Source organism: Typopeltis vanoorti, chromosome 15, assembly GCF_054136105.1.
Source record: "Typopeltis vanoorti isolate ZY-2024b chromosome 15, IOZ_Tvanoo_1.0, whole genome shotgun sequence".
Classification (NCBI taxonomy): Eukaryota; Metazoa; Arthropoda; class Arachnida; order Uropygi; family Thelyphonidae; genus Typopeltis; species Typopeltis vanoorti.
The window spans coordinates 101,849,579-101,872,289 of NC_143563.1; the positions used below are offsets into that span (position 1 = coordinate 101,849,579).

At 37.4% G+C, this 22,711-nt stretch overlaps 1 protein-coding gene across 4 annotated transcripts in view; it reads right to left on the reverse strand.

The window, feature by feature from the left end:
- The window catches only part of LOC150099031 (serine/threonine-protein kinase Nek8-like), a 1,046,903-nt gene that overhangs the window by 1,002,821 nt on the left and 21,371 nt on the right, over positions 1 to 22,711 (reverse strand). For all 4 annotated transcript variants that reach the window (XR_016549512.1, XM_090405252.1, XM_090405251.1 and 1 more), the window contains exon 2: positions 8,002 to 8,119. Coding sequence is in view for 3 of the 4 variants with exons in the window: in XM_090405252.1 (XP_090261378.1) it covers positions 8,002 to 8,071 (70 nt within the window). In the remaining variant the exon portion in view is untranslated. The remainder of the gene's footprint in view (positions 1 to 8,001; positions 8,120 to 22,711) is intronic.

The window sequence follows — 22,711 nt, forward strand, 5'->3', positions numbered from 1 at the left end:
CGCATGTCAGCACCGACACACTTGAGGGTTTCAGGTGACACACCTTGGATGTTGAAAAATATTGGTATTCTGATGAAAAAACTGCGATAAATCATGTAAGATCACTCTCAGTTAAGGCAAAGTAGGTTTGTTCATTGAAAGAACTTTCTACCAGTAGTCAGCAACAGAAGTCATTAAATGTAATGTAAGTTTGTAATTTCAGTTTATTAAATTAATTGTATAATATGAATTCATAAATTTCATATCAATGTCCTATTAAACAAATAGTCTAATATGATATCTATACATCACCATCTATGATTATGTAGTTACATTTATAATGCATGTATGCAAGTGGCACATCAACAACGTCAATATTTAAAAAAAAAAAAAAAAAAAAAAGTTTGACACACTTGGGTAAAAAGGTACGCCATCACTGGTATAAGGCATCAAAGTAGGGTTGAGGGTCAACGGAGGTCTGCAATTCATGTATACTAATGCTAGGAGTATTAGGAACAAGAAGGAAGAATTTTTGGCCTTGGTTGACACTTCCAGACCACAGGTTATTGGCATTAGTGAAACATGGCTGACTGAAGATGATATAGCTAGTGGGATTGAATGTGAGGGGTATAGAGTGTTCAGGAATGACAGGGATAATAAAATGGGGGGGGGATGAGTATTATTGATGATAGCTGATGAGCTGCAGTCAAGGAGAATAGAAGTTGAATTGCAGGATAGAAAAAAGAGCACATTTGAGGCCATTTGGTGTCAGATTGAGGCTAGCAGAACAAAATATACAATTAGGTACTATTATAGACTAGGTGATGGAAAAGATGGTGGAGATAGTATGCATAAGTAAATAAAAGAAACGAGTGGAAGGAGAATAATTATTATGGGAGATTTCGACTATGGTAGCATTGATTGGAGGGAGGAGAGGACACATGGGAGGAAGGAATTGGATTTTATGCGGTTATTAAGGGATAACTTTCTGCAACAGCATGTAATGTAAAATACTAAGGGTCAGAGAGTGCTTGACCTACTAATTGCATCTGAGGATCTGACTGTAACGAATATGACCACATTGCCACCAAATGGTGAGAGTGATCATAGGGTCTTCACTTGGGAGGTGGCTAAAGGTGTGGAATTTACAATTAAGACAGGGTACATGTGGAATTATCGGGCTGGTAAGTATGACAAGCTTAAGAGTTTGATTGGTTCAGTGCCATGGCATGTAAAACTGCAAGGGCTAGAAGTTGATAGTGCATGGGAGGCGGTTAAGAAGTGTTTGCATGAAGCAATGGCTGACTGTATACCTAGAGTCCGAATAATAAATCAAGTAGGAGTTAAATGGATGAGTAACACTATTAAGCTTGAGCTGCAAAAAAAGAAACAACTGTGGAGGTAATTTAAGGAAAAAGGTGACCTGCAGGCACATAAATGGTATAAAGCCCAAGCCAGAAGGATAACAAGTGTGGTAAGAAAAGCAAAAGCGGATTATGAAAGAACATTAGCCATGCAGGCTAAAGAGAATCCCAAACAGTTTTTTTGATATGTTGCAAGTAAAAGAAAAAATGTATATGGCATAATGATTTTAAAGAATGCTGATGGCAGGGAGGTAACCGAATCAGCTGATATAGTAGAATTACTGAGAGAGCACTTTGCAAGAGCATATCATCCTGGTGGTAACATTGCAGAAATGTAAGAACCAACAGCTTATACGGGAATTGTGGTGAATGAAGTGGAGGTGAATAGTCTATTACAAAACCTCAATGTCAATTCATCTGCAGGATTGGATGGTATACCAGCTCGTGTCATACAAGAAGCAGCTAAAGAATTGTCAGTGCCTTTGACCATTTTGTTTAATTTGAGTTTCGGGTCTGGGTTAGTCCCAAGGGGGTGTTGTTGAAAATTACCAGCTGATCAGCATATCAGGAATTGTTGTCAAGGTCTTGGAGAAAATAGTCAAGAGAAAAATACAGGATTGGATAGATGAAAATAGGATACTGTATGGGAGACAACATGGTTTTGTGAAGGGTAGATCATGCCTCAGTAACTTGCTCATGTTTTATAACACAGTGACAGCTGAACTGGATAAGGGTAATGGGTTTACAGTGATTCTACTGGACCTTGCTAAGGCCTTTGACAGGATACCGCATGGAATTCTAATCAGTAAACTGCAGCATATGGGGATGGATCGAGGGTTGGTGAGATGGATAGGAGGGTGGTTGATGGAGATATATCAGAGAGTGGTTTATTCAGGAGTGGAGTCCAAAACACGGCTTATGACTAGTGGTGTGCTGCAGTGTTTTGTTCTTGGACCACTACTTTTCGATTTGTTCATTAACGATATAGGAAAGGATCTGAGAGGAAGTGTTCACTTGTTTGCTGATGATGCAAAGTTGGGTAGAGCAATAGTGAGTGCACAGGATGTCAAAATTTTGCAAGATAATTTCGATAGTTTGGAGGACTGGGCAAAGGAAAATGGATGTCAATTTAATGTGGCAAAGTGTAAGGTTATGCATTTTGGGGTGAAAAGATTAGCAGCAGTATATCATATTGGTGGAACCGTACTCCAGGAGATTGATGAAGCTAGGGATTTGGGAGTGTTGGTGGATAGGGAGTTGAAGTTTAGGGGCACATTGCAAAAGTGGCTAAATCAGCTCATCAAATCACTTGGTTGCTGAAAAATACTTTAACAAGCAGAGACAAACAGGTTATTGTTCGTCTGTATCGAGCCTTGATAAGACCCCATCTAGACTACTGTGCCCAGATATGGGTGCCAGGGTTTCTTCTCGATGGGGAGGAGGTGGAGAGGATCCAGAGACGAGTGACCAAGATAACAGCAGGACTGTGGAGTGAACATTATGAGAACAGGTTGAAGATTTGTGGGCTGCAGAAATTGGTTGATATGCGAAAAAGGGGTGATATGATTGAGACATTCAAATTACTGAAGGGTTTCTATAAGATTAATTCAGAAGATATTTTTGAGAATAGGACTGGTAGTGGGAGGACTAGGGGCCATCCATGGAAGCTTGGTAAGAGTGGGGTTAGCAAGGGTGTTAGAACTAGGTTTTTTACTTAGTTAGTGTAATGAGGGATGCAAACAAGGTATATCAGTGGAAGTGAAAGACAATGTGAATGGGCAGGAGAGTGGACTGGGTGAGACTGATGTGGTTGAGAATAGAGAGGAGAATGTGAGAACAGAAACACAAGTTGGACAGGGAAACAAGGAATCAGAGAGATATTGATGGAAGTCAGAGATGGTGTGAATGAGCAGAGCACACAAGGGTTAATAGTCTTAGATCTTGTTATATCTTCAGAGGATACGATTACGAATGGGCATCTAATCTTCCCCTGGTTGGTGAGAGTGCCATGAAGTGATCACCTGGACTGCAGCAAATCATATGAGAATAGCTTGTACAGAAGAGATATGTGTGGAATTACAAGGTTGTTGATAATGAAAAACTTATGAGACAACTGGAAGCTAAGGGGTGTAAAGAGGAGTTCAGTGGAAAGAAAACAAATGTGTGATCCAACAGCTATTTATCAGCAGCAATGACTGTGTATTTCAAAGGTGAAAAGAATAAACAAGGTAGAAGTAAAATGCTATTATACTGCCATGTGTCTTGAGTGGATGCTCTATGGAATTAATGGTACACTTGTTTAATATGAGCCTTGCAATAGGATGAGTCTGAAAGGAATGGAAGGTGAAAAGATTAAGCATGAAATCTGGAAGAAGAAGAGGGCACTGAGGAGGCAACACAAGATGATTGTTGGTAATGATCAGTTGCATGAAGAGTGCAAAAAGCAGGCCAAGAAGATGACCTGGTTGGTAAGGTCAGAAAAGTGCAAATCAGAAGAAATTAGCTAATCAAATTATGAGATGAGTTATTTCGACATGTGACAAGTAGAAGAAAAAATGACTATGGGAAGATGATGCTAGTTGATGACACTAGCAGACTGGTAACCAAAGCAGGACATAGTTGAAATATTCAATGATTATCTGCATATTTCATTCTCGTGAAGGCAACTTCAAGAAAAGCTGCAGTGTAGATGATATGGTGGAGGAGAGATTGATGACAAATGAGCAGAAAAGGAATGAGGAACTAAGTAAACTTGATGTTAATAGGACTTTACAATATATTGTGATGTGTCTTAATGGCACAATTGTTTAAGATGAGCCTTGCAACAGAATGAGTCCCAAAGCAATGGAAGGTGGGAAAAATTGTTCCACTTCACAAAGGGGAAAAGGTATAAACTTTCATGTGTTCACAAATTTTCCCATCACCCCCGCTCCCACCCTCAACAATATGGTGTCATAAAAATACTACCCAAAGAGCTAATAAGAGCCTCCTTAGCTCAGTCAGTACAGACAAAGCCCTGGGTTCAATTCCAGTCAGTGAATGAGGAATCTTTATCTGGTCTCTTTCGACTAAAGGTGAGTTAGCCAGTCTCATACAGAGGTAGGGGTTTTTTTCACCTGGAAACTTTGGTTTTTCATCCCCCAGAACAGGCAAACCAGCTCCATGAACACACATCGATTACAGTCATGAATACGTCCCAGCCATATGCCAGTCCCAAGCCTGGATAAACTGGGAGGTTGGGAAAAGCAATGCTGAACTACCCTGTCAAAATCTCACCAGTAATACTTTGTAGGCAATGCCTACAAAGTCATCTACTGTTGGAAACGTCTGAAAGGGAAAACCACAACACAACAAGAGCTTATAACCTCTGTTCCACTGAGACCTCTCTTGCAACAGAACTCAATCACATACACCACACTTTTCCCACAATATCAAAAAAATAATCAATCCTTCCGCAATCCATAACCTTCTCTTAAGAAAGATTTTAGTAATGCTATTACCATCTGCTATGTCCAAGGCACATCTGAAAAACTATCCAGAATCTTAAAGAAATACAATCTTCGCACCACTTTCAAGTCCCATTTAAAACTAGCTACCCTTATCCATTCCACTAAAGACAAATTCCCTCTTCTCTCAGTTCCAGGCGTATATAGAGTTCCTTGTTACTGCAAGTTGGCCTACTATGGAAGACAGGAAAATCAGCTACTGTCTGAATGGAATAACATAAAGAATACAAATCTGGCCTTGCAGACTATGCTTTGGATACAGCTCACAGAATGAATTATAATAAAAAAAAAACATCAGAGCAAATTAAGAAGATAGGCTGTTTTTAGAATCTGCTGCTACTCTTACAATTCAGCCTAATTTAAATAAATATGATTGCATGCAACTTCTCAAAAAATGAGAAACACTAATACTTTGAGATCCCAGTTTACATCCTAGGCTGCTGACAGGTGTCCATAGAAGGCACCCCCACATAGAGGTGTCCATAGAAGGCCAGATTTGTATTTTTTTGTGTTTCCTAGGGAGGACCTCCAACAATGATTTTTTTTCAATTCCATGGAGGACTGAATAATAATAATCTTCTTGATACACCTAGTATCAAGGGCATCTTCAGTATGACTTTCAAATTAAACAACAAGAAAAGAGACTGGTTAATTCAACAATGACACACATGAACTGCATGTACATGATGTAGAATGTTGTAGTCTAATTATATTAAGGTTCTAGTAAAAATAACTATAATTTTTTAAAAAAAATAAATAATGTATAGATAGAAAGATATATAATTAAGTTCAGGTTAATTCTAAATATTTGAAGAACTATTTATTTCCCACAAGAGAGATAAATTAAGTCCACTGTTTCTATTTAGATTCGGTCGATGTAACAAGTTCTCATAATTCTCTTTGCATAATAAACATTCCAAGAGATTATTACATTTATGGAGAACCTTAATTTCTTCCAAAGAACTCCAACTCCGTGTTTGGTGGTGATGGCAAGCTCCGCAAGTTCTGATAGCTCTGGCTCATGGAACTTAACGTTCAATGCAACACATGGAGGCAGATCTGCCTATCTGGAAGAAAATTAATGTTCTCCATAAAAGTAATAACATCCTGGAACATTTATACAAAGAGAGAGTTGCTAGGCCTTTCTACATCAACTGAATCTATAAAAATAATAGACTTATATTATCCCTCTTATGGGAAACAGTTCTTCACAAATTCCAGAATGAACAATTAAATTATCTAACTATCAATCTACCTATGTATATCTATAAATTATTTTATTTATTTATTTTTTTTTTTTTTTAATTTTTACCATGTAGACCATGACGCTTTACATCATGTAAATGCAGTTCATGCATGTCATTGGTGAAGGTTTCTGTTCTTGTTTAATTTGAAAATCATACTGAAGATGCCCTTGATACTAAGGGCAAAAATTTTATACTAATTAAAAAATATATATAAAGTAAATCTGTTTTATGTGATTATGTTCCTATATATATCTTATTGTGACAAATTCACTCGATAAAGGAGATGTATATACAGAAATATACTTGGATTTTTCAAATGCCTTTGACAGACTGCCACGTGACAAGCTGGTAGTAAAACTGAAACAGATGAGATTAGATAACAGACTAGTAAGTTGGATAGGTAACTGGCTGTCAGATAGGTATCAGAGTGGTATCCCAAAAGAAGATGGTCACTAGTAGAGTGATAAAAGGATCTGTTTTGGGAATATTATTGTTTAACTTGTATGTTAATGACATTGGGACCAACATAACTTGAGATGTGCAGCTGTTTGCCAATGATTCAAAGTTGGAAAGGGCTATGAGAAGTAGTGGCCTTGTGTTGTTGTGTAGATGTTATGACCTTGCAGGAGGATCTAAACAGACTATGTGGGTGGGCAAGTAAGTTGAGCTATCAGTTTAATGTTGAAAAGTGTATGGTCTTGAAATTTGGTAAGCAAGATTGAGATGTAGAAATGATGGCGGACAGAGACTTCAAGTTCAGAGGTCACTGACATTGACAGAGCCTTGTGAATACTTGAGACATAGGTTGGTGAGGGGCTATTACAAGATTAATGGGGTGAAGATTTTTCATAGGACTCATTTCAAGGACTCATTGCATGAGTCCTTGACTTCAGTGAGGTCCGATATTAATAATAATTATAATAATAATAAAAGTGATTGTAGATAGGGCACAGATGTTCCTAGGTTATACTGTAATGGTTGTGAAGGATTACAGCCTTCACAACCTTTGCATCGTATACAGGTACATAGTTATTCCTTGTATAAAGCTTTAAATATAATTAATGATTTAAACATAATCAATATTAGATGGACTAAAGAAATGTTTATTTAAAACATAAGATTTTGTTACTTAGTTTTGAAAGTAATATGGAAATCCCTGAGAGGAGTTGAAGAGAACTTAGTTGTAGAATATGAGGTATGAGGGTAATTAGAGAGAATATAGATTGCAGAGCTTAATAAAAAGGAGAAAGGATTATACAATGATGAAATTAAGATATATGTTACTGACAGGATCTACAAGAAGAAGGGTTTTAAAAAATGCAAAGAGTAAGAAGTGAGGAGGGGGGGGGGAGTCGGGTCTTAATAAAAAGTAGCATAAGTAGGAATGTGACAGTAGATTTTTTTATGGAGTGCAGGGCGAGTGCAAGAAGTATAGTATATAAATATTTAAATGTATGCTCTTTTACAAGCTTGTATTAGTTTCTTGAGTTTGAGGCTTAAAAAAAAAATATTGCTATTGTTATCATAATCATCATGTGGATTTACAGGGCATCACATGCTAAAAGAGGAATCATAGTCATAACAGGAGGCTCACAATAGCTGCAACAATGTAACATATTGACAAATGCATTACATCCACTCTCTCTCTCTTCTTGCTCTGTCTCTATAGAACATTGACTCCTCACTCCCTTACTAACTCTATTTTCATACAGTTATCATGATGTCTCCTGGGCCTCATTCCTTCATCCAGTTTCTGGAATTCCTCCTTAGTAACCATGTAACATTTTACTAAATATACTGTTTTATAATATAATTAGATACACAGATATAAAATAGATCATAAAAAAGGGTATTAACATAGCACATTTTTTATAGTTTTTTAATATAGCATTTTAGTATATATACCTTTGCCAACTGTCCTAATTTTTTCATATCCAGATAAATTCTGAATACTGTTATAAGACTGTACAGCCATTTTATCCCCCTGGTTTTAGTCTTAAAACTGAATATAGAAAATAAATATCTGCAATAAAAATAAAAGAAAATATTACTCAAGTATATATATATAATAAGCTTACTATAGCCATAATAAAAAACTTCAGCCAATTTATCAATTTTCTCCAAAATGGAGAAAAACTATGTAGGCTGTGTGAATAAAATTACTGAATAAAAATGTTGATGAAAAATTTTGGATAAAAAACAAAGAATGCAGATCAAAAATAATTTAAGTTTAAAACATTACAAGAGTTCACTTTTATTTTTTACTGCAGTTTACAATGCTATAAATACCTTTCAGTTTAATAAAATAAAGAGATTCTTATATACGATTATACAAGTCTACTTCTATAAACAAAAACGTTGAAGATGTCCAATATAGAAAGAAATATAATCAACATTTGTTTCTTTTATAGTTTCATCTTACCCCTCACCATGCTATTATTATTATTACAGTAACCTCTAATAGACTCATTGTAGGAGGTCCACTCAACCAACACAATGTTTATCATATTACACTGCCAGAGTGCATTCACAATACACTCTAGCAAGGCGTTCCACTCGCCAACAACTATGCATGTAAAAAAATCTGCTCCTCACACCATTTTAATGTCCACTCTGTTTTATAATTCCTTCTGTATTAATCTGATAGAATCCATTAACTAAATTGAAGGTCTTTATCATATCTCCATTTTTTCTCCTGTCCACCAAACTCTATAATCCAAATCCCCTCATCCACTCTGCATAACCAACACTAACTTCCAACATCACTTTGGTCATTCTTCTCTGGACCCTCTCTTGTGTTTCCACACTATAATGAAAACTAAGCAGCCAAATTTGACACAATAGCCATATATGGTTGGACCACCACACCACCTCCTTATCCCTACATGTCAATGTACTTTTTATCATAGTAGCAATATGATGTACAGTCCAACACTTGCAATCTATCCTCAGAATTTTAGTCCACTGTCAACCATCACCCCAAGATCCCAAATGTCATCCACTTCCTGAAGCACATATCCACTCCTCATACAGTTATATGTCGTCTTGTATCTTTGCACTTTCTGTACAGCTGATCAATCCAATGTATTTATGCCAGTTGACTAGTAAGCTTCTCATTTTATAGTTCCACATATATACCTTCTTGATAACAACCTTTTCCCTTTTGACTACCTTCAAAACCAACTCCACATGTTCATTCTCCAGAACAGGTGCCAGTATTGATACTGCATTTACAATCATGTTATCTTTACTTAAACTGACACACATTATCTTTTGTCTATACGTACAGTCTATTTAAATCATCCTGCAAGATTCCACTAACCTTGAGTAACTATTACTGTAGAGCAAACAACTGAATATTTTCTTTATAATTGCTTCCTATATCTTATGTACAAATTAAATAGCAGCGGCCCTAGTACAAAACCTTGTTCCATACCACTAGTAGTCACCTGCTTTCTCCTGGATTCTGCTCCTCCATATACCACTTTTTGATATCTGTCCATCTGCCACCCTGTTATCTAAATAATCAGTATCATATACATCCTCATTTGTTCTAATTTGCACAACAGAGTTCCATGTGGTATTCTGTCAAATATATTTGCAAAATCCAGCAGAATTATCATGCAGTCATTTCCTTTATCCAAATCAGTTGCAACTCTATTATAAAAAAAGTTAGTAAATTACAAAGGCATGACCACAAGGCCATGTTGTCCCTCATAGAGAATCATATTCTTACAAACCCATTCTTGAATTCTCTTTTTAACCAAATTTTCCTGTACTTTTATCACCATGCCTGAAATACTGATTGATCTATAATTTCCAAATGGTCTTTGTTGTCCTCTTTCCATATGGAAAGAGGGCAAAATTCCTTTGCACATTCTCGAAATCTTATCTAATTCCAAGAATCTCAGTATTTACACTGAGATTCTGTAATATCTGAAGAACCTCAATTTCATCCACCTCTGTTCCTATATCAATATTTGTCCCATTACATCACAGCAGTAACTCACCTGGATGAATAAGCTCTTGCAAAGTGATCACTTAGTAACTCAACATTTTCTCTGCTTCTGTCACCTTGCACCATCAGCACTCATTAAGGTTATTCTTTAATAGTCATTTAATAGTTTCTTCTAGTGCGATTTTGTTTTCTTTAACATGATGGACTGCCTGACCTTTGGACTGTTCACGAGCTTTCTGGTAACCTACTCCTTATATACTCTCCATAGCATTTTCTTTTTCTGCAGCTCATGCTTAATGATGCTACTCACAAGATGCTATTAATGATGCTGCTCATCTGCCAGAGGGTGAGGTCAGAGTCACATGTGTAAAGAGGTAGAAGTGAAAAAAAAGATCAAAAATCAAAAAAAGGTAGGTTTGTTATTTTTATTGGAGATTTTTTTTTACTTCAATTATGGGGAAACTACGCTAGATATAATCTACAGGTAATTTACAGATAGGGAATTTGTACTTAAAAATGTAATATTTAGTAAAGTTTTTAATAGTTCTTGTGCAGTGTTTGAATAATGGCGGAAGCTGCAGCTCAGTTTGCCAATGAATTATCACCAAGTTTGTGGTATGCAGTGCTTGCAGCATGTGTGCATCCTGACACTTAGATATGTGTCATGTGAAAGATTGGGGAGTGCATATATGTGGAAAACGTAGAAAATGGGAGGAACTTTATGATTTAGACATTACTATAATGGACCTTGGCAGTGTTACATCTGAAATAGGAGAATGCCAACTGAGCAAGAGAGAGAGAGAGACAAGTAACAGGATTGAGGGTGAGGATAAAAAGCAGAACGTGGATGAAAAAATAAAAGCATGAAGTATGATGAGCTCGAAACATCATGAAGTTTTTGAAGATGGTGTTAATTGGGAGGACAAATGGCAAGCAAGAGTAGGTAGCTTGCAGAGAGAGAGAGAGAGAGCACTCAAAGAGGAAGTGGATTTCTCAGGAATGAAATGAGAACTATGAAAGATGAGATTAAGTGACTGGAAATGATGAATGCAAAGCAAATCAGAGTAGGAGTGAGAGATAGTTATGGGACTGATAGAAGAAGAGAAAATAGAAGAACCAATGAAAGGAGAAGGAATGTGAAAAATGCAAGAGAGTGCTGGAAGATGTGATGGAAAGTTGACAGGACAGAGGAACAAAGAAAGTGTTGGAAGGGAGAGTGAGGGATGTAGGTGAGCAAGGAAGAAACAGAGTGATAAGAGGTGTGATGTATGGAGACTGAATGATCCGTGCTGTGCAAGATAGAATGCCTGAAAAGAGCTAGCCTGGAGGAATGATGGATAGTGGCAATTAAGTGAGATTAAAGGGTGGATGAGATGATTGTGATGGTGGGCACATATGACTTGAAAGGCAGTGTCAATAGGGGTGATGATGGTGGCAAGAGATGCGAGGTTCATGCTTGACATTGTACGGAAGAAGACAGAGAGAGGAGAAAATAATGTATGTATTGTCCAGATATGATATTGCAGAGCTATAGAGAAGAGCATCAATAATGAATAGTATAATAGCCAGAATGTATTGAAAGAGGCTTGGAATACGAGGATGATTAGATGGTATTTAAGGACAGAGAGAAACTGTATGCAAGAGACAGTTTGCATTTGAATGAGGAAGGACGTAGGCATCTGAAGAAAATGCTCTCTTCAGATGCCTACGTCTTCTCTGAGCAAGTCAGCATGTCAATGCAGGGAAACTAGAATTATCAGGGTGGACGGCAGCAAGGGTAGCCTCTTGTGAGAATGGGTGCTTGGGAGAAATGGGAATACATGGGGTAATACTGAATCCAGTGGAGTCTGGAGGGGATAATGATAGGTATAGAAACAGTGACAATGCCCTGATGCTTTATACTAATGGCAGCAGTATCCGGAGTAAAGGAGATGAATTAGTGAATTGGTCGTGATAGCATCAACCTGTCCAAAGATTATTAGGATTTCTGAGACGTGATTGATGGAAGATGATATACTGACAGGAACAGAAGTGACATGGTATAGCATTTTTCGACAGGATGGGAAGGTAAAATGTGGTGGTGTAGTACTGCTTATGATAAGTGATGACTTATGCTTTTCAGGTGGAAGAATTGGAGGGAAATGGCACTAATGGTTTTGAAAACATATGGTGTAAGGTAGAGGTGGGCAAGACAGGATATTTAGTGGGGTGTTGCTACAAGCCAGATACACAGAGGTTGAAGAGCAGGAGATGTTTAAGCAGTTGAGCTTGGCAAGTACAAGAAGAATGTTATGGTACATTTTAACTACTAAGGGATAATAAGGGAATGGAATTTCTGGAATTCTTGAAGGACAAATGTCTTAGGCAAAATGTTGTAGAAGGAACACAAGGCTCAAGAGTTTTAGATTTAGTCATAGCATCAGAAGAGCTGTTTATAATTGAGATGGCATCTCTTCTCCCAGTTGGAGAGAGTGACTTGTAAGATGAATAGACATGTGAAAGTACCAAAGAGAAAGGAATGCATGTGAAATTATAACGCAGGTGATTTTTCTTTTTATATCGCTCACACACACACACGAAAGGTTATTTTTATAAACCTATAGTATATTTTGTGCCATGGATGGACTAAGGATTTCTTTTCCTATTTTTATCAATATATATATCAATATATATCAATATATATATTTTTTTTATTTTTACATAGTCTGGAAACCCTGCTCAAGAGACCAAGCATGGAAAATTTTCAAGCCAATTCAGGCCTCCAATAAGCAGGACAGTGGTCTCACACCAGACAATGACATTCATCTTTCACCTAAAGACAATTACAAACATCCATGCCCATGGCAGGATTTGAACCCACAGGCTGTTAGTTGGAGAGTCGGTGCAGTAACTCAGCCAACCAGGCCAGCTTTAATCATCTTAGATATAAACTTGGGCAAGTTCCATGGAGGCAGGAATTGGAAGGGTGAGATATCATCAGTACTTGGGAACTTGTGAAGGAATGTTTATTAGCATCAATAGCAAGCTGTGCACTGCAAGTGAAGAAGAGAACACAATTTGGTGTAAAGTGGATGACAAAAAATATCAAAAGAGAACTGCACATAAAAAAGAGGCTATAAAAGAGATATAAGGAAAGGGGCAGAGAGAGATGCATGAAGAATATACTCATGCCAGGAGAGTGAGTAGTATGGTAAGGAAGGCAAAACTGGAGTATGAGAAGAGATTGGCCCTGAGATCCAAAGAAAATCTCAAGGAATATTTTTGCAATGTGGCCAGGAGGAGGAGAAATGATTGTGGAAGAATGATTTTGGATAAAAATGGGAATAGATTGACTGATGCAAAGAGCATAATGGAGTTGCCCAATGAATCCTTTATTGAGATATTTCACCCTGGAGAAGTAGGTTTTAATACTAGAGGGAAAGGGAGGATTCGAGGTTTAGAAAAGCAAGAAGAGATTGTGTTTCAAATACTGAGTACTCTGAATGTCAATAAAGAAATGGAACCGAATGAGATTTCACAATGTATTTTGAGAGAATGTGCTAAAGAACTGACAGCTCCATTAACCTGGCTTTTCAATGAAAGTCTGGTCAAGGAAGGTAAGATAGTGCCATTGCAAACTTGTCTATAATTTGACTGGAAGTGTCAAATTATAGACAAGTTTGTGTTTCATCAGTAGTTGTTAAGATCCTGGAGAAATTAGTGAGGGACTATATACAACATTGGGAAGATGAGGGTAATATTCCTGAGAAGGTTTCAGTCGTTAAGAAATTCAATATAGTTATTCCGGTTTTGTGACCACATGTTTATTAAAGAAAACCACTTTTAAAACTAAAAAAGTATTAATAACAACACCAAACAAGTTTCATTAGTCATCAGACTAACATCTTCAGGGGTAAAGAGAACTAAATGTTTAAAGCACAAACTACTAGAAATTACGAAAATTAGTTCATTTGTTGGTATTGTGAACATCTAAACAGTTCGTTAAAAAACTGAATAACAGATCTATGCAACTGTTAATGCCTGTTAGCTGGAGACAATAGCATGAGTCCACATATTTGCTAGGGTTGATCTGAGTGAGAGGAGGTCCTATTATCCTGATGAACATCAGTGCAAAAGTTGTCTGTACAAGCAGAGATGACCTAGATGAAGTTACTATAAGATTCATCTGAGAGGAACCCCCTTTCACATTCACTGGAAGATATTGCAATTGCCCAAAGTGTGCTTTAGAGGAAGTAGTATGTCCGAGACTTTATTTTCTTGAAGATATTCATGGAAACCACAAACTTCTTCTCTTTCATTTAAGCGAAATTTGCAGGCTAACTTTTTAATTTCAGCTTCACCAAATGTCAGATGCTTCCCAGGATTTTCTGGCCAATACTTGTAATCTGAAATCTTAGCACATTCAAGCAAATCAGCATCATCTCCTTCAAGAGAAGCTTTCAGACTTTTATAAAAAGCAGTTGAACTTATTGCAGGATTGTATCTTTCATTTTTGTGGAGCTCAATCCCTTTGAACTTCATCTTCTTCTGACTTTGAAGAAAAATACTGTAGTATTTTCAATTCTTTCTTCAAAAAGTCGAATTGTATTCTTTTTCTTCATGTCTGCTTTGCACAAGTCAACATTTCTCTCTTGTAAATCTAGACTCAGTTTCTTGAAGAGCATCACACAAAGCCCAAATCAAAAACAAACTGGCATGACGTTATTTTTCTTAAAAGGCCCTTATAAGGAAAGCGATCTGTTTTGCTTCTTCTGCCGTCTTCTTTTGCCTCCAAAAAGTGATGGATGAGGGCTTCAAATGTTGCCACTCTGCAAAAACAGTGCGAAAGCTAGATGCAACCCAGCACGTGCTTAAAATTCAGCCAATTTTAAGAAGTTGAAGTTCTAGAGTCGCTGCACATTCCTATAGTTGATAAGTCACATAAAGTTTGTCCATGAAACTCTTAAAGCGATTCACTCCTCCCACATTGTTCAGTGTGTCACTAACAGACAATTCAAGGTAATGGCTAGCACAATGCCAGAAAATAACACTAGGAAACTTCCCTTATATTAGCCTCTTTACACCATTACACACCCCAAACAACAAGGCTACACCATCACAAGTTACAGACAATAAATACTCCTTTAAGTAATCTTCAGATAATCCTAAACAGTCAAGATAACTAATTAAAGAGTTTAGAATTCCTTTAGCAGTTACATCTGATAATTCAATCAAATCTAGGAAAAGACGCACAGGAGCAGAAAGTTCAGGAAGAACTACATGAACAATAACAATCAATGTTGTTATGTTACTCACAGTTGTCGATTCATCAATAAGTAATGATATTTTGTTCTTGGAGGTCACTATATATTGTCTATTAATGTTTTTCTCATTTCATTTGCAATATGGCTCAATGTCAATGCAAGCATTTGCAGAATGAAGAATATAGTTGATAAGTGTCTAGGCCATTAAGTTCCTGTAAATGTATTTCGTCTTCAAAGTTGTTAAATGACTGATTTCTCCTCGCTACTTTGTAAGCAGTTCAAAACACTTTTCCTGTTATGAGACAAAGTATTTAAGATAACTTTCTCTAATGTTTCAGTTTTTGCTTCAGATTTTATTTTTTGGCACGCTTTGTGCACTGCACTCTCCTTATGATCAAAAATCTTTTTTCTTAATGACATAATTGCTGTTTGCGAGATTCTCCAAAATAACTGATTTTACCATTTGCCATTCCTCTGTAATTTTCATTTCCATGTGTTTATCGACAGCAAGATTTCCAACATCACGACATGCTTTAAAGCCCAACATTTTATTCTTAAAATACAGTCACTCATTTCTCTCCCAGAAGTGATTTTTCTTCAAAAGTGTCCGACATTCGGGCCAATCATTATCAGAATCTGCTTCCTTTTGACCACGTGGATCTTCGGTCTTGGTTTCGTGATCCTCTTCACCAAGTATATATTTTTATTATTATTGTTCCGGGAAACTCCAAGGAGTCGACAGACTCATCGAGGGAGGCCCTAACATTATGTCAAGAACAACTATTCAACATTCACACAGTATCTATCATACCTTGCCTTGAACTCATTCACGGTCATAGCACCCACAACACACTCTGGAAGCTTATTCCACTCATTTACCACTCTCCAAGTAAAGAACCTAGCTCTAACACCCTTGTCAACCACGCTCTTGCCCAGCTTCCATGCCTGGCCCCTATTTTCAGTAGTAGTTTTCTGTTTTACAGGATCACAAGTAGATTCAACAATTTCTGCTTCTTCAGCCTTCTGTTTTTTACTCATTTTGAACAATGATTGCATGATGATGGTATAGTGGTTAGCATAGCTGCCTTCTTCTTCCCGGCCATTGCATTTTTTGCCAGCCTGGTTGGCCAAATGGTTAGCGTATCCGCTCCCCAGCCAAAAGGCTGCAGGCTCGAATCCTGCCGTGGGCATGGATGTTTGCAATTGTCTGTGGAAATACTGGTGGTGGTCGGCGATAGATGCCGTTAGTGTGGTAGCGGTCAGCTTGTGGACCGAGTGGTGGAGCCAAAGTTGTAGAGCAGATGCCCTCCTTCAATGAATCTTTGGACTCCCTGGAGGTGACAAATAATAATAATTTAACTTAGATTAATTCAAAACTCACGTGAACACCTGCCTGTTGCAGAGTGAATATAGAACTGATATTGGAAGTAATCGGAAGTGAACACGACTTCCTGTTTCCAGTTGCATACCAACCTATGAAACAGGAAAGCAGGGTACCAACTTATGAGTAATCAAAATTCAATTAGTGAACACAGTACTATCTACCAGAATATTTATAATACATTTTGCTGGCAATAAATCGCAAATTTTTAAAAACCTAAGAAAAAAGGTGCTGGTATTGAGGATCGTTGCATACCACCAGAAAAAAAAAGCACTGATAATAATACTCATCCATCTGACTACTACCTGATTAACCCTCCCCGCCTTGGATATACAATTTGATATTTCTTCCTCTAGATGCCCCATATCTATCTCCCATGCAATCCTTCCTTTGAAGGGTTTTTTTTTGCAATGGCACAACTTCAAGATTCCTCCTAAGCTTGTCATAATTACCTGCCTTGTAGCTCTGCATAAATCCCTGAAAGGGAAGGATGTTAGTAGTGCATGGGCAGTGGTGGCTCATGGCTTGAAATCATGGGAGTGCTGCAACTTTCAAAATATACATACACACTGTGAGTACAATGTTTGGATAAAATATCAAAATTATGGTAAAAATTTAAAAAAAAAACTAAAACATGAAAAAAATATTGTTTACTATCAATAAAATTATAGTTTGGTATAATTCAAAATTATTTAAAAATAAAACCCATTATCATAACCCCAATAACGTTCTAAAATAAAAACTATAACAAATGTTATGTCTTTAATTGTAATGTCCAAATATTTAAAGAGATGGAGTAAACATGATAAGCAGTAAGAACACTCCACTACTGGCGCAAACTGTATAAACAAATGTGGAACTGTGCAACGGACAGTGGCGCATTATGCTAATAGCTCGCATCTCACTATGATGTGCATATGCTTGCATGCGTAGATGACGTGCATATGCTTGCATGTGTAGCAGATACTAGCAATATGACACTGTGGTAAGCACAATGCTGCTAGTGTCCTTCGCCTCCTAAGTGCTACAAGATGGATTTTTATTATTTTTTATACAAAATAAGAAAATTGTATAGGATTGTTGATGATAAAATTATGTATTACAAGCAAATATAAATAAATTAATAAATATATTTATATATCGAGAAAAATTGGGGGTGCTGCAGTTCCACAGTGCCTATGCACAAGTCACCCCTGGCATGGGAGATAGATATGGGGCATCTAGAGGAAGCAATATCGATGAATAAGCAATATGACCTTGGTTACAGACAGCTTTTCTATGACCAATTCCAATACTCTTGCAACCTGAGTCCCTGCCAACACATGCTGCCTCAAGTAATTATCTCCTAGTGGGTGTATTAATTTTGTTCCTTTCCTATTATGTGATCTTTCTTTCTTTCAATCTATATTTCCATAGTTAAAGTTTCCCATAATAATTACTCAACCTGTACTTGTACTAATTTGCTGATGCATGTCTTCCAAGTCATCCCAATCCCCCTTGGCCTATAGCAGCAAACAACTGTATATTTTGTCTCATTAGCCTGGATTACACATGAGACTGCTTCAAATGGACAACCATCGTCCATCCTGACTCCATTCTTTTTGGCTGTAATTCATCTCCTCTTATCAACAACAGTATTCCTACCCTATTCTATCTTCTCTCTCCTCCCTGAAAACGCTAAATAACTTTTGGTGAAGTTGCACTAACCAATGCCAAAAAAACTCCTCTCTCTTGTTCCTGATACTTCTGGCATTGGTATATTATTATTATTATTTTGGGCGACTCCAGAAGTCCTTAGACTCATCGAGGGAGGCCCTAAACATCATGTCCACACAACTATGCGATTACATTCTCACAGTATCTATCATACCTTGTCTTGAACTCGTTCACCGTCATAGCACCCACAACAGACTCTGGCAGCTTATTCCACTCATTTACCACTCTAAAAGTAAAGAACCCAGCTCTAACACCCCTGCTAACCACACTCTTGCCCAGCTTCCATAGGTGTTCCCTAGTTTTCCCACCACCAGTCCTGATCTCAAAAATATCCTCTGAATTAATCCTATAGAATCCCTTTAGCAATTTGAATGTCTCAATCATATCTCCTCTCCTCCGCCTATCAACTAGTTTCTGCAACCCACAAATCTTCAACCTGTTCTCATATGGTTCATTCCATAGACCTGTTATCATCTTAGTCACTCGCCTCTGGATCCTCTCCACCTCCTCCCCATCAAGAAGGAACCGAGGTTACCAAATCTGGGCACAGTAGTCGAGATGAGGTCTTATCAAGGCTCGGTACAGAGGTACAATAACTTGCTTGTCTCTGCTCGTCAAGGTATTTTTCAACAACCAAGTGAGTTGATGAGCTGACAAATTCATTGACAAATGAATTTGTCAATGAAATCTTCTCATTGACAAATTAGCAACAATCATCTCTTTTTCTCAACTCTGTCCTATCATAACAAGGTAATGGAGTCAGAATCTTTACTTCCTTACTCTTCATTTTCACTTCTTTCAAGAACTCCTTCATATCTTCTCTCATTGTATATTTCCCTTCTTTCAAATCATTTGTTCCTAACAAAACAATTAACTCTGTCACTTCTCCCTCCTCAAGCTAACAGCTTCACTAACATCCTCGATTTTTGCATCTGGGAAGCATGCTTTCACTTTCTCATTAAGTATACCTTTTATCAGTGAATCTCTATACAATATTGTGTCTCTTATTTCTAGTTTCTTGCATTTTCAGACTTTCGCCATTTACTTTTATTATCCTGCCTGCTGTACCACATGACAATCATTTCTCCAGTAGCTCTAGCTCCTGTTTTGTCTTGTGAAAGATGCTGGCTGTGAAAAAGTCCTGTGAAAGATCTTTCACAGGACTTTTTCACAGGACAGGATTTGATAGGGTACTTTTGAGCAGTGAGGTAGAACTGGAAAAAACCATGCTGTTTCACTCCACACTGTCACATTATCATACACATTACTTTCAGCCACTTTTTTTTATACTCTTATATTTCGTACACTATCATTCACTACTTCCACATTCTCCAGAACACTTTTGCTATCTTTCCTCACATCATTAATATTTGTCACTTCATTTTACCCACTTTCTTTCCACATGACTTGCATTTCTTGCAGTCGCATACGAAACATTTACAATACCCTCTCCACTCTTTCTTTTCTACCATAATCCATTCACTCTTGGTAATGAATAAATGGAACATACACCACATCATACAAAATCCCTCATGCTAAACTAAGGAGATTTGATAGGGGACTTTTGAGCAGTGAAATTAGAAGACTAGAGCTGACTCTGTATCAGTGGCACACTCAGGATTTAATCTTGGAGGGAGCCGAGTTGAGTACACGATTTGAGAATGCACACTACTCATTGTATACGATCTATGATTAAGCATCTGCAGTGATCGCCAATACATGATACCTGTGATCTCTGGTCCAGCTCAGGCAAACAAAGTATTGACCCGAGCACTACTTCACTCGCCTTGTGTTTACAACAGCTGTGATTTCTGAGAGGCAGAGGGTATTTCCACCTTATGTGACGACTAATTCATAAGTAGTATAGAAATAGAAGACACAACACAACATAAATAAAAATAAATAAAAAAAATTTTAATTTGGAAAATTTTCTAGTCTTTTTTTTTTTTCTTTTGGGGGAGCCAGGGTCCTTTGGCCCCTACCCTGGGTGCGCCAATGCTCGGTATAGTAAGAATAGGTTTATAAGTGACTAGCAATCTTGACTGAAAGTGTACCGATGTAAGGAATAGAAATTCAGTCTCAGTAGCGAATATCAGATTCTGCTGCTGAGTGAGACTGGAAAGAGTAATTTTTGTACAATATTTTTGGAATATCCATTTCAAACTAGTTGTTGGAGTAGAATCTATAGTTCTTCATTAATGTTCTCTTTATTCCTTAAAATAGAAACAGCTCTTTTTTTTTAATCATCTCAACGATGCTCAATTTTTGTGAAATATAGTGAAGTACAGTGCAGATGAATGGAGGTAACAACTATTGTGAGTTGACTTTTGGTAAACAACAAGTGTGAAGCCATTATCAACATTTTTAACGATTAATACATCTAAAAAGGGTAGTCTTCCTATGGCATATTTCAATTCTTCAGCAAACCACCTACAAACAATATTGGACAACTGACCTGTGTCACCTCTCAAGTTTCATTAATTTATATTTTGATGTGAAGGTTTTCAAATAATGAAAATATTTGATTAATATTGTGATGGAGGTGGTGACGGAGGAGGTGAGAGAAGATGAACCTTGGACAATGTTGTATGCAGATGACATCTTGCTGTGTGCAGATTCAAGAGAAGAAATGGGAACTAAACTGGAAAGATGGAGAAAAGTACTGGAAGAGAGAGGTATGAGACTGAGCAAAAGTATGACAGAGTATATGTGTTGCACAGTGGGTGGCAGCCAGGAGACAGATCTGGAGCTGGAAGGAAATGTCATCAGGAAGGTACTTAGATACTTAGGTTCAACAGTGGAAGAAGATGGAGGAGCTGAGAAGGAAGTGGGATGCAGGATACAAGTGGGTTAGAGGAACTGGAGGGAGATGGCTGGAGTGTTATGCGATAAGAGGGTGCCGATCAATCTGAAAGGCAAAATCTATAGGATAGTAGTGAGGCCAGCTATGACGTATGCTATAGAAACTGTGGCCCTGAGGAAAAATAACATCAGCAGGATGGAAGTAGCAGAGATGAGAATGCTTAGATGGATGTGCAGTGTGACCAGAAAGGATCGTCTAAGAAATGACTATGTGAGGGGAACAGTGAAAGTTATAAACTTAGGAGCGAAGATACAGGAGGCAAGGTTGAGATGGTTTGGTCATGTGATGAGGAGGGAGGACGAATATGTGGGCAGCCAAAGAAGAGATGGAGGGAGCTGTTAGAAGAGGACTTGAGGATGAAGAACTTGGATGTGGTGACAGCCCAAGACAGGAGGATGTGGCAGAGACTCATCATCAACAGTGACCCCACTTAAGTGGGAGAAGCTGCAGAAGAAGAAGAAGACGTGAAGGTTTTCAAAACACGATCATATGGTGTCAATGGAACATTATACAGGGAAATCTATAGTCTATATTTAAGTTGTCAGTCAGCAGTTAAAACTGAAAGAAATATAGGAAGATGGTTTGATATAAAATCAAGGGTACGACAAGGATATACATTATCTCCACTCTTATTCATCACCTATATTGATCACTTTAAGAAAGAAAGTGGCATTAGGCCTGATATTGAATTGGATATCTCAAGCTTAGCTCTTTGCTTTATGCAGATGGTGTTGTACTCCTAAACACATCACATGCAAGTCTCCAGGACTCGCTAACCAAATGAAATAACAGTTGTAACAAATTTGGCATGAAAACTGGCAATAAAAACACCAAAACTGTGAAAATAGGCAGAAACATAGAAAACTACAGCTGCATTTTGAATGATGATGCTACAGAACAAGTAAAATATTTCAGCTATTTAGGCAGAGCTTTTTTTAGTGAAGATGGCAGGTTAAATCTGGAAATAGACAACAGAATAAGCAAACCTGGTATGGTTGATAAACAACTAAATAAATTTATATGGAATGAAAGAAAAATTAGCCAAAGCACGATCCTAGCAATATACAAGACTGTGTTCAAACCAGTTTTAAGTTATGGATCTGAGAGTTGGGTTAGAAATAAAGCACTTGATCAAAGACTAGACATCATAGATATGAAGATTCTGAGAAAAATTATGGGAGTGAACCAATGACATCAATGGCAGAATCATATTAAAAATGAAGATATTAGAAAGGAACATGACATTATTAGCATTCAAGAATGTGTCAGCAGAGCTAATCTAAGGTGGTATGGCCACTTAAATAGAATGGGTGAGGAAAGGTTAGCAAAGCAGATGTTTGATGCCAAGATGGCAGGAAACAGATCCAGAGGAAGACCAAAATCTAGGTTGATTGATTCGTTCAGAACTATCTTAGAACAAAATGTTAGAAATGACAATATAGGAGTGTTTACAA